Raw genomic sequence first — 13945 nt, forward strand, 5'->3', positions numbered from 1 at the left:
TCTATTTATATATATATATATATATATATATATATATATATATAAACTTAGGGGCAGGAACACAGATCTACCTCATCCTCCCTGGAGCTAAGTTTTACCACTGCTTTGTGTGTGCATTCCCTCTCACCCTAATTAGCCCTGCCAGCAGTCTGTCTATATGTATGCCACTCTCTCCAAAAAACCAGCTTTGGCATGCATCACTTCTATTTGTTTCCTATTTTTTATTTTGTTGTTCAGTTGCTCAGTTGTGTCTGACTCTTTGCAACCCCATGGATTGCAGCATGCCAGGCCTCCTTGTCCCTCACCATCTCCCAGAGTTTGCTCAAACTCTTGTCCACTGAGTCGATGATGCCATCCAACCATCTCATCCTCTGTCATCCACTTCACCTCCTGCCTTGAATCTTTCCCAGCATCAGGGCCTTTTCCAACGAGTCAGCTCTTCTTATCAGGTGACCAAAGTATTGAACCTTCAGCTTCAGCATCAGTCCTTCCAAATAATATTCAGGGTTGATTTCCTTTAGGATTGACTGGTTTTATTTCCTTGCAGTCCAAGGGACTCTCAAGAGTCTTCTCCAGCACCACAGTTCAAAAGAATCAATTCTCCAGCACTCAGCCTTTTTTTATGTCCAGCTCCCACATCCGTACACGACTACTGGAAAAACCATAGTTTTGACTATACAGGCTTTTGTAGGCAAAGTAACATCTCTGCTTTTTAAAAAGCAGGGTGCTTTTAAATAAGCCTTGACGTATTCCTTTCCCAATTTTGAACCAGTCCGTTTTTCCATGTCCAGTTCTAACTGTTGCTTCTTGATCTGCATACAGGTTTCGCAGGAGGCAGTAGCAGGTAAGGAGGTCTCGTATTTCTGTCTCTTTAAGAATTTTCCACAGTTTGTTGTGATCTACACAGTCAAAGACTCTAACGTAGTCAATGAAGCAGATATTTTCCAGAATTCTCTAGCTTTTCCTATGATCCAATGGATGTTGGCAATTTGATCTCTGGCTCCTCTGCCATTTCTAAATCCAGCTTGTACATCTGGAAGCTCTCAGTTCACATACCATTAAAGACTAGGTTGAAGGATCTTAAGCATTACTTTGCTAGCATATTTTTTGTATCTCTACCAATGTTTTCCCCTGCTTTCACTGCGCTCATTTTTCATCCTGTTTTTCTCATTTCTGAAGATAAGCTCTTCAAGTACTTTATTTTTATTTGACTCTTCTTGAGAACTGACTGTTCAATAAGTGTGATTAGTGCTGTTATCATCATTTTCTAAATTGTCGGCAATTGTACAGTTTGGAGTTCTTTTCTGAGTTATTTATAATGGCGTTCTCTTGCTTCTAAGTGGTTTGGGGGTTTTATTCATTCTTTTGTTATTGGTTCCTAAAGTTTACAGCAAGACAGTAAACACAATTTCTCCTTTTTGGAACTTACTGCATTTCACTGAGTGAACATTCTCACATGCCTTCAACACACCCATTCTGATATGGAAATATTGACAACCTTTGGTGAAATGAGAAAACTAAGAACAACACTGGATATTTTCTTATACTTTAACTTATAATGATATATGGATTACAATTATGTAAGGATTCACTTTATTTGTAAACCACATTCTAACACAGAGAGGCAGAATTAAGTGTTACGGGTTAAGTTTGAGTCAGACTATTTGGGTTTTGAAAAGCATCCTGGCTAACTGTGTGAACCTGAAAAACTAACATTGTATCTTTGTCCCTGGATTTCTTTACTTGTTACACAGGGATAACACTAGTACCTACCTTAATTTATAATATATATAACCAGTATTATGTAAAGCATGATATATAGGCTCAATAAATACTGTTTTTCATTGAATAACTACAGAAGTTTTCACAAAACAAAAACAATTAGAAATCCTCTTGTGTTACTTAATTTTTTAAGAACTCTGACTGATTGCTAAAATTCTAGAGTCTTAGAATCATCTCCTATGATGTGGTCAACTCTTACATATGCTCTACAGAGATATGCTCTACAGAGATATGCACAGACTGTGGGTTCTATCTGCGGTACACAGAAAGCTGTGGCTCTAATAAGCAATCTTATAAAGTTCTGAATGTCTTTATTGACATTACTGAAAAAAGGGGCAAGTGACATATTTAATTCACGTCAAGTACTGTGTGAAAGGACTGGCACTGACCAGCAGGACTCTGGCAGAAATGACGGCTTTGTGACAGGTGTGCGGAGCTGTCTGACCTGGGAGCCACATCACCCTTGATGCCAACACACTGCAGGCCGCAGCTCTGTCTCCTGCCAGTCTGGAAGGATTTTTGAGTCTCATTTAAAGGATTCAGCTTCTTGGTATTTCAATTTCCATGTATGAGACTTGGCATGACCCCAAAAGTCAAGAGTTAATGGCGCCACCATCTTACTCCTTTCTCAAAGTTTAAAACCTTACAGCCCTCCCAATTTTTAGAATACCCTGACTGCATGGCACTTTAATAATTCCCTGGCATGAGACAAATAAAGTTTAAACTATCAGACTAATCTTACATATCTCCTAAAGTCTGTATAAATGTTCAAAACATTCAAAGAAGCTGCCCCTCAGTGTTGGGAAGAAGGGAGATCTTTTACTGTCCACTCCTGAGTGGCCTGGGAACACTTACAGCATGGCGATGCCCCAGTGCTTCCCTGCTCTCTCTCCTGCTGCCTGGAAACCAGAGAGGCCAATGAGGGCCACCGTGGGTGTGATGGTCAGGGGCCCGATGTATTTCAGCAGAGCCCCAGGCAGGCCTAGGAGGCCGATGACCACTTCTATCAGTGAGGACATGATGATGGCTCCCTGGATCTGGAGCAAGAGAGGACACAGACATAAGAGCAAGCTGCTTATAAATCACACACTCTAAATGTCACCTGCAACCACAACTGATAATTCTGTAAGGCATCAAGCTATTATAAAATAGGCAGGACATAGCTGAGAAATGCCTGGGAAACCCTAAATATACCAGTGGGTGTGATTGGGACCTAGCAAACCTAAGTATGACCCGGCTACTGTAAGAGTATTACCGAAATGGGCGCTGGACACAAAATCAGCTTGCCTATCCCACTGATTGAGACAGATGGAATTTATCATTCTCATTTAAGACACAATGTTCAAAACAAGCCCCAAAGGTACAATGCAGTACAAAGGCTCTTGACTTTAAGAAGTGAGCTCCTGCAGGACATTTAAAAGGTATTGTTACTGACAAAAATCCTAAAGGAATATTTCTGTTGTACAGAATGGTGATATCTGTGTTAATTCTGAACTAATGGTGAATGGTTTTACAGGTTTTGGAAGATCTGGATAAAATGTCAGTCATTCTTTGTATCTAAGGACTCCCACCCACACCCTATTCTATTCAAGTGCACTGCAACATACAAATGGGTTTAATTCCTTCAACCAACACAAGCAAACTGAGGCCAGAATAAATAGTTTTGCAAACTATCAACTCTGTGGTTCCCTCCAAAGGGAGCCAGGTCCCTCAGCTGGTTACACTGGAGGGTGTAAGCAGACAGGTCTGTGGCGGCATAGGAGAGGAGGAAGAGAAAGGAGGACAGAAAAGAGGGCAAGAAACAATACTGTCTGCTGGCACAAAGCATTTCTACATGCTTTATTTTATAGTGATGTCATCTAAATTGAATTTCACAACACAAATGAACATATCAGTAGCTGAAAAAAAAAAAAAGAGCTTAGGGTAAGCAACTGCAATATACTGTGCATGACCAACACTGAAAATGAGAAGAAACACAAAGAAGCCGTAAGTAGACAATGCTCATTATTTACCTCGCGTATTCGGGGATACCAGATGTGTTCTGTGTGTAACAGCTCTGTCGTTCCATTGGCAACCAAAACATCTTGAAAACAAAAACAAAGACAAAATTTTTCTTGGAGTGACACTGATATTTGACAGGACATATTCATTTTACTCCTTTTAAGAAGAATTTCCTCCCTGTTCTCAGTATATCTGTATAAATACCCAACCCTAAAATTCAAGTTACAATAGTACAGCATATCATACTGAAAGGTGGATTCCCTATTGCTAATTAACCAAATTTATTCACCAACGAGAGCTCCTGGCTTCTCAGAAGCTGACTGAACTGCTGACACACACTGCTAGTCCCAGTCTCATACAAAGACCAACCTTTGCAAGCAGCTCATTGAAATGACCAATAGAAAGGTTGCTTGATTGAGGTTTTAAAAACCTAGATAAAACTGAGGCCCTTTTTCTGTTCCTAAATCAAATCAGTGGTCACAAAGTAACTCCTAGGAGCAAGGAAGGAAATAAAAGCTAGAAAATTCTGCTCCTAGAACCTAAAAATCTAACAGTATTTTGAGAGTACAACAGGTCTGTCTGCTTTCCTCAAATCCCCTCTCTGATCTCTTCCTGACCCTACTGGGTTATTTAAGGATCTTTGCAATCACTATGAGGAGGATAGGAGGGGGAATGAAAGTCATTTGCAGAAAACCAAAGCAGCCAGATCCTTAAAAAGCAGAGATGTTTCAGAGAAAGGATGCTGATGCAGCAAAGAGAGTGACTACTGGTGGTTCATAAAATCCACTGAAAGAAAGAGGCAGAAAAACAGCACAAATATTTTTCTATTCTGTTTCTATATTTATCAGTTTTCATTAGCACAGACAAACGAGGTCCTTCACTGGTCCTTACTTGCTCTGGGGGTGGGGATGGATGAGTGGATAGAGAGAGACAGAAACACGGTCCACAGATTGGAGTGTTCTAAGCTGTTTTGCTGGGTGTGTGTTCTGTGCCTGATTCCAGAAAGGATTTAACACTGCTGGGGGCAGCACATCCAGGCCTCCCTTCTATCACCTGCATTAAAGGACCCCAATGACATATGTGGAAATAACTGCAATTACCTGTGGTGTTACATTTCCATTTATCTAAAGACAGGATGGCTCGAGCAGGGGCCAGAAATGCAAAAGCACTGGCCTGAAACAGGGGTAACCTAAAAGAAACGAGACCAAAACCATGATCACAGCATCAGGAACTACCGAGGTAGTTCACTATTTGACAGCTTAACAGTCTTTTCCATAGACAAACAGCACATGAGTAAATGCAGGCACACCTGGAAAAAAAGCCCCAGTCTGCAAAGACATCCTCGGCCATGCAGCCAGGGACGCTGGCTTCTCCGTTCTCCCCTCCTAATGCTCTCTCCCCAGAGAGCCCCAGGGTAGGTTGTGGGGGAGCTCTGTGGTCAATGCCAGCACCCCAACACCAGCCCCTGACATTACCACCTTTCCCCTTGGTGGGGGGAATGCAGGCATTTGGGTGTCTCTGTCCTGCTGAGCTTGTGAGCTCCTTATTAAACATCAATGTACCTCTTCTATTTTACCATCCTCCTCCCTGTCAAATTCTTATTGGTTATCATGGGAGAAAAACCTATCTCCCCATGTCGCTCCATTTTGTAAGTCAAAACTGCCATAAATCACTGGGGATAAGCAATAAGATTACATTAGTTATCTATCTATTGAGAAAAAGGAAAACTGTAAGTTACAAATCAACAGTAGATAAAATATTCTGCTTAATCAAAAAAATACTCAAAAAAACGCTTGTACCCTTATTTCTAAAGATCCCAGAAAACTTGTAGATTCTGTTAAATTTCCTGCCTACACTGTCAAACTAAATGCAGAAATCCTCGATACCACCATTCAATTACATTCTAGATAATTCATATTGATTGTATGAGCACTGGTGCTACTCAAATTCAAAAGATTTTGTTATTTATTATTAGAGTATAATAGAGTATTTTCCACTGGAGTTGTATTAAGGTGGCTCTAATGGGCTAACATAGGAACTCAATCACTATCTTTATCATTATTTTAAGGGTAAAATATGAAACTAGCCCTTTGGTTTGCAGGGTTTGGAACTTTCAGATATCCAGATCATTCTTAAAACACTTCTAAGCAGCCTTGAATCGGTGTCCTGGCCAGTAGGATAGGAACCCTAGTCAGGCTCTCCTCTGAGCTGACAGTACGTCCTGCCCTGAGTCACATAGAAACTGGATTGAGAAACACTGGCTCTGGCTGAAGGACATACAGCCGCTTTACAAATACAGAGCTGGTACACACTATTCTGAGGTAGATGAGGCTCTTCCCCCATACAATCATCTAAACTTCAGATCCCTGGGCTCTTCAAGCAGACAGGACTGTCTGCTCTTTTATTCTGCACTGATGACTGGAAAGGAAACAAATTAAACTGTGCTTTTCTTCACACAAGGAGTTGGAAAACCACCTGGTTTTATGAGTCAAGTTTCACTGGGACACAGCCACCACCCTCACTCATTCATGAGCTGTCTGCACCTACTCTTATGCTTCAGTGGTAGAGCTGAATAGTTACAACAGGGAACACAAAGCCTAAAATATTCACTGGTTAACACACTACAGAAAAAATAAAATTGCTAACCTTGACTACATGGAAAGTATATCTTAAATATGTGAAAATACCCCAAAAATGTAGAATTCTTTTTTAGTAGACATTTTTAAAGTTAATAAATAGTGTTAACTAGATGTCATTAAGGAAAAAATATGAGCAGATTTTGTAGCCCCAGGAGAGGAAAAGACCCTAACAAGCCCCACACAAGTTTTTACTTTGCTCAAAACTCTTCTGGAGGTGCCTCATTTCCTCTTGAGCATCCAGGTGACCTGAATCCATTTCCCAGTCTAGTCTCTCACCCATGATGTCACACACTTGCACTCCAGGCAAGTAGTCTATGTTCTTGCCTCTGAGCCTTTGCTTATCTCTTCAGTCATCAATTCATTTCTAAAGCTCCATTTCAACATTTAAAGGGCACCAAAAATACCATCTCCTCCAGGAATTATTCTTGGCTCTCCTAAAGATCTATAATGTGTTCTCCTACTTAGGACATTCTGGCCATGATTTCTACAAGTTACTCCCCAAGTTGCCGGGAAACTGCTTTATGATTCCCTGGGGTGGGGGTGGTGGGCGCTGGTTAAAAAGGAACATTTCTCCTTCTCACTCAGTCTATGTTAATCAGTCTCAGGTGGAGTCTCTGAATCTGCATTTTGAATAATTACTTCTGGGTAAGGCTGAGGCACTAGGCAACAAAGACAACCCCTATGCCAGATGAAGGGATTTACCATTTTGGTCTCTTGATGGACATTTCCTGGGTGTCTGCTTGACACAGGCACACTTATAAACAGATGAGACAATGGGAAAAACCACCCTTGGGCCCTTGAGGGGTTTCTGTTGTGTGAAAGAGATTATCTATCATGGCTATACATGAAGGGTAGTGAGGGAGATGGTGCAAGATGCCATGGGAGTATGTAATCACTTAAAGGACAATAAGTACTTCAGCCCATAAGCAAGAGGTTAGTTAATCCAGGCAGAGGAGAGCAGATGCAAATGAGAGCCACAAAGCAGACCCAGAAATCCTCAAAGAATTGCATGTACTTTACTGTGGGTGGGAGTTGGTGTGGTGAAGGTCAGAGGGGGCCAAACAGCAAATGCCTTGCAATCTTCTTGTAGATAAGAGGAAAACCAGTGAAGAACCTTGCTCTGAAAGAATCACTTCTGGGGGGAAAACGCAAAAGTTGACTTTAACTATTCTCAAGGCATTCCAAGAGGCTGTGACATAACTCTGGTTAGTGGTCCTTGTTTCACTGACTCCACCCATCCTGTGGTGGCAGTTCAGATGACCAGCCTGCCCAAGTCAGGTTTTGGCCTCTATAACTCCCTTCACAGCACTGAAGGCTCTGTATTGAAGAGCTCCCTGCTGCTAACCTGCTCATCTCCCCAAGGGGGTGGTATCACCCTGACAGTAGGAACTGAGCCTGTTTACCCATCACTGGACCCCCCAGCACTAACTTTCGATTAGTAATTAATGAATTGAAGGTGCTATTGACAAATATCCTTTCAGAGGAATTTTATTAGACTAGAAATAAGAGGTTATGTCTTTCTGCCATGTTGCTTTTAATTGCAAACTTGGGGGAGACCTTTTTTAAGATTAAAGGCACTGGGTAGAGAGAGTAGAGAGTTCGATGTGCATGGATATTCAAGATAAAATCAGGTAACTCCCCCATGCCCCAGAGGCTGGCAGTCCTGCATGGTGCCATCAAGGAAAAGGTATCAAAAAGTTTAAAAGGAAACAGTCCCACAGGCAGCACCAAGAAGGGGTGAAATGCATCAGCCCAGAACTAAACTATTTAATGAAAATGAATAAAGCAAACACATAATTCAACAGCACAGAGAATACACTGTGCCTGGCTTCCTCCATCTACCAAGAAAGTAATCAAGTTGGTACAAAAACTTTCATCACCAAATAAACATTTACTTGAATCTAAACTGCGGCACAATTGCAAGTTTGGCCTTAAGAAAAGCAAAATACAATGCGTCAAAGAATATTCTTTTCTTAACTGGAAATATTTCCGTACTGTTTACTACACCAATATGTATGTATGCATCTGCTGGACTGCTGAAAAGGAGCTTGTGGGCATGGAGTCCTCTACCCAAACACTTTAGTAGGCATCTCTTAAGAATAAATAAATCCTCCCACATCATTACCCCCTGCCCGTAATCACACCCAAGGAAGGTGACATGAATTTTAATAACATGGCCTAATAGTTAGGCCATACTTCAATTCCCCAAATTCTTTTAAGATTTTTTTTTTTTTTTAATGTGGACCATTTTTGAAGTATTTACTGAATTTGTTACAATATTGCTTCTGTTTTACATTTTTTGGATTTTTTTTTTTTTTTTTTGGCCAAAGGCATGTGGGACCTTGGTTTCCCAATCAGGGATCAAACTTGCACCCCTTGCATTAGAAGGTGAAATCTGTCACTAGACCATCACAGAAGTCCCTAATTGTTTATAAAAGTGCTTATATCCAACCACAGTTTCTACACTGCAGCTGGTTATTGTGCATCATATTTAGAGTCAGGTTAAACATTTTCGGCAAAGACTGCTCAGGTGTCATACCTTCTCTGGTAGCTCGGCTGGTAAAGAATCACCTGCAATGCAGGAGACCCCGGTTCGATTCCTGGGTGGTGAAGATCATCTGGAGAAGGGATAGGATCCCGGTTCAATTCCTGGGTAGGGAAGATCCACTGGAGAAATGGATAGGTTATCCACTCCAGTATTCCAGCCTGGAGAATTCCATGGACTGTACAGTCCATGGGGTCACAAAGAGCCGGACATGACTGAGCAACTTTCACTGTCAAACACTTTTGGCAAAGACTGCTCAGGTGTCGTATCTTTCTTAAAGCATCACATCAGGAGGCCTGTCAGGCTGTCCCATGAGGTAAGAAAACTTGGTCAGGGTAGTGACTATTGGAACTCTCCATTTTCAAAGTACCTCTTCCTTTTATAATGAATAAATTATCTATAAGGTGATTCCTAAATTGTACAAATATTATATTCTCACTAGCTTATTAACATTCTTACCGTGTGGCTCTAAAACTATAGTTTTTAATTTTATCATTCCGTTGATACTAATTAGTGTCCTTTTGTAAAAAGCTTTTCTTTTTGTCCAAAAAGAAAACATCATCCTAAACACATGGACTCATTTTTTATTCAGTTTAATAATACACTTCCATGACTATTCCTTTTAATATAAACTATCCCAAATTTGCCCAAAGCACCACAGTTCCAGAATTATACCAATGTCACTACTAATAAGACTACTAAGTTAAAGGTTGAAGCTGAAACTCCAATACTTTGGCCACCTGATGCGAAGAGCTGATTCATTTGAAAAGATCCTGATGCTGGGAAAGATTGGGGGCAGGAGGAGAAGGCGACGACAGAGGATGAGATGGTTGGATGGCATCACCGACTCAGTGGACATGGGTTTGGGTAGACTCCGGGAGTTGGTGGTGATGGACAGGGAGGCCTGGTGTGCTGCGGTTCATGGGGTCGCAAAGAGTCAGATACGACTGAGCAACTGAACTGAACTGAAAGTTTAAGGTTTCTCTTTTTTTCCCCTTGGAATATATTTCATTCAGAGTGTGCAAAGTACTATGTTCTAAAGTCTATGAATTAATTCTTTTCTCCATGTGGCCAGCAATTTGTCATAGGTTCATTTATTTCTGTTTGTATTCAATTTCAGGATTTGCGTTTCTTCATCCTTTTAGAGTTTATGTTTTGAACATATATTTTCAAAACATATTTGACTATTTTATAGTTTTAAAATAAAACCATAAAATATATGGTCACTCCCATTCCTATCGCCTCCACCCTCCAAATCTCACTTATCATTAACCATTTTTATTAATTTCTAACTTCTCCTTATTTCTTCAAACATACACACTGTTTTGCAACTTGCTTTTTCCAATATATCCTTAGAACTTACTCTACACCAGTTCAAGAAGATCTTCCTTATTCTTTCTCAGAGCTGCATTCACTGCGATGTATGATAGTCTCCTACATATGGGCATTTAAGTTGTGTTAACTATTTTGTCTGATCTCCTAAACAAGATCAGTCCTGGTGTTCACTGCAAGGACTGATGCTGAAGCTGAAACCCCAATACTTTGGACACCTCATGAGAAGAGCTGACTCATTGGAAAAGACCCTGATGGTGGGAGGGATTGGGGGCAGGAGGAGAAGGGGACAACAGAGGATGAGATGGCTAGATGGCATCACCAACTAGATGGACATGAGTCTGAGTAAACTCTGGGAGTTGGTGGTGGACAGGAAGGCCTGGCGTGCTGCGACTCATGGGGTCGCAAAGATTCAGATACGACTAAGTGACTGAACCGAACCGAACTAACTATTTTGTCATTACAAATTACACAGCAATAAAAAAACTTTCTGCATTTATTTTGCATTTGTGAGAGCATATCTGCAGGTTAAATTTCTAGAAGTAGGACCGTTAAATCAAATGGTAAATGCATATGTGCTCTCAATACTGTAACACCCCTCCTCATAGGGACTGAACTATTTTCACTCCTGACAGCAATGTGTAACAATGCCTGTTCTCCTACAGTTTTTCCATCAGAGGGGCTTGTCAAAATTATTTTTGTTAATCTGACAAAGAAGACAAATTGTGTCTCAGGGTAGATTTAGTTTCTGAAAAAGTCAAAGTGTCAGTCAGTCGGTCATGTTCAACTCTTCGCAACCTCATGGACTGTAGCCTGCCAGACTCCTCTGTTCATGGAATTCTCCAGGGAAGAATACTGGAGTGGGTAGCCATTCCCTTCTCCAAGCAATCTTCCCAACCCAGGGATCGAGTTCAGGTCTCCTGCATTGCAGGCTGATTCTTTACTGTCTGAGCCACACACTCCTGAGAGCAATGTGTAACAATGCCTGTTCTCTCAGTTTTGCCATCAGAATGGCTTGTCAAAATTATTTTCTGTCAATTGACAAAGGAGACAAATGGTGTCTCAGAGTAGATTTAGTTCGTACTTCTCTTATTATAAAGTCAATTTGATCCTTTCCTATGATGAAGGGCCAGTATATAGCTTTTTTGAGAGTTGTCTATTTGTGTCTTTTGCTTTTTCTATATATTTTTTGGTATTTTTTTTTAACTTTGATTGTAAGAGTTCTTTCTATATTAGGCACATTGTTGTTTAGTTGCTAAATTGTGTCCAACTCTTTTGTGACTCCATGGACTGTAGCCTGCCAGGCTCCTCTGTCCGTGGGATTTACCAGGCAAGAATACTGGATTGGGTTGCCATTTCTTTCTCCATGGGGATCTTCTTGACCCAGGGATAGAACCTGAGTCTCCTGCATTGGCAGGTGGATTCTTTGCCACTGAGCCATCTGGGAAGCCCCAGTTAGAGATATTAGAACTTACCTGTATTACAGATATTTTCTCCAGTTTGCCATTTTTTAATATTTTTTACAATGAAAAGCTTAAAATTTTAAAACACTTAACGGCATTATATTTTCACCCTTTTATTGATTCTAGAGTTTGAGTCCTATTTTAAAACTCTTTCCTTACTCAAGTTATAAAGGAATTCACCCTGGTTTTATTCTAATAGTTATATGATTTCACATTTCTTGCATTTGGATTTCTAATCCATTTTGAGTTGATTCAAAGAAAACTCTTAACTAAAGGCAAGTCTAACATTTCTCTTCATGTCCATGATATTCTGGTCTTATATGTAAATATCAAAATTATATGAGTTAGCTCAGTTAACACTTTCAGTTAGACACACTCCTGGGGGACCTCAGTAGAAAGCAGCCAACTGGCTACTCTCCCAGCAGGAGGCTTTGTCAAGACAGAGCACAGGAATTTAGGGGGCCTGGCTGGATCCAATTTTGATAACCTCTTTTTCAGGCATGATAGTATTAACTATTTCAAGTCAAAAGTTTATTACATTACTTAAATATCTAGTCAGTCACAGAGAAGCATGAGGGAATCCTTTGATGTGGACAATGCTCTATCTATTGGTGTGGTGGTGATTAAGTGACTGTACACATGAGTAAAAATTCATCTAACTATGCACAGGAAAAAAGGCAAATTTTACTCTATGTCAATTACCCTTCAGTAGATTGACTTAAAAAAATTTTTGCCTATAAAGTGTCTTTCTTGAAGGAGAAATGGGGGGGATAATTCCTTAAAATACTAGAGTTATATCAAATAGTTACAAAAGACACAAAACTAAAAAAGAAAAAGAAAAGAGCTTCACTCTGGGTATTTGAGGAGAAGCTCTTTCTGTGGCTCATGTGTAGTGCTGCTCTATCCCGGTGCAGCTTTTGTCAGGCAGTCCACCTGCCTGAAAAGGAAGGATACAAGGGAGAGTCAGTGGGCCGTGAGGAAGAAGATGTGCATTTTAGAACACGTGGAAACATACGGGGCAAGTGAGATGTGGCAGTCAAGGAAAAAAGACTGTGGGGAACTAGATTCATTAACCTCACATATGAGAGGACTTAGTCTCCTAGTCATCTGAAGCATCAGAAATAACAGCAAACAGAGAAACAACATGTTAACTGAAGGGGGAGCCCACTCAGAAAAGCTCGAGTTGAAGGAGTCCACCAGTGGTCATGTGGCCAAGGAGCACACTCAACCCCTGCCATGTCATCAAGGATGAGCTGCTCCATGTGGTGTCCCAGACTTGCCCACTGCACCCTCATCTGCCTCACCTACACACCCTTCTGGAGGCCCCACTAAAATAATAAGCACCAACAGGCAAGTGTGGTCAGGTGCCAGGACACTATCTCATTTGACGCTTACTAACAACTTTATTTGGAGAAGGCAATGGCACCCCACTCCAGTGTCCTTGCCTGGAAAATCCCATGGACGGGGGAGCCTGGTGGGCTGCCGTCTATGGGGTCGCACAGAGTTGGACACGGCTGAAGCGACTTAGCAGCAGCAGCAGCAGCAACAACTTTATTACTATTACATTTTAGAGAGGAGAGAAAGGGCTTTGAGACCAGTCAACTAGCCAAAGCCACACAGCTGACGACTTCCCTGGTGACCCAGTGGTTAAGAATCCACCTTCCAATGCAGATGATGTGGGTCTGAATCCTGGTTGGGTAAGTAAGATCCCACATGCCACAGAGCAACTAAGCCCGCTTGCTGTAACTACAGAAGCCCACCTGCCACAACAAAATATTCTGTATTCCTAAATGAAGAGCCCACATGCCGCAACAAAGTCCGAATGCAGCCAAATAAATAAATGTTTTTAAAAAAGCCAGACAGCTGGTAAACGGTAGAATGGGAGTGATGTCACCTCTGAAGTCAAAGCCCCACAATACAGCTGGTGAGGGTAGCCAGGCAAAGCTCCCCTCTTTCTCCAAGGTCACTACCTCCAGTTTTTCACTGATACCCATGTTTTTAATATACTACCTAAAATTCATTGAGTTAAATAGTATATACATATATATATATGTATATGCATGTATGTATATGTATATACATATATATATTATTATTTTTTTTTTTTACGTGGAGGCAGGAAAAACCTACAACTTGCTATTAAGAACCTACTTAACATGATACACTCACTATCATCTATACAG

General features: G+C 40.9%; 1 protein-coding gene across 1 annotated transcript in view; it reads right to left on the bottom strand.

Annotated features, from left to right (window-relative positions):
- SLC23A2 (solute carrier family 23 member 2) overlaps positions 1-13945 on the bottom strand; it is a 136257-nt gene that overhangs the window by 31882 nt on the left and 90430 nt on the right. Inside the window, exons 6-8 of the mRNA XM_061126626.1 lie at positions 4884-4972; positions 3795-3865; positions 2638-2819 (exon numbers count right to left, since the gene is read on the bottom strand). Coding sequence (XP_060982609.1) covers positions 2638-2819; positions 3795-3865; positions 4884-4972 — 342 coding nt within the window. The remainder of the gene's footprint in view (positions 1-2637; positions 2820-3794; positions 3866-4883; positions 4973-13945) is intronic.

The sequence above is a fragment of the Dama dama genome, chromosome 23 (assembly GCF_033118175.1).
Source record: "Dama dama isolate Ldn47 chromosome 23, ASM3311817v1, whole genome shotgun sequence".
Classification (NCBI taxonomy): Eukaryota; Metazoa; Chordata; class Mammalia; order Artiodactyla; family Cervidae; genus Dama; species Dama dama.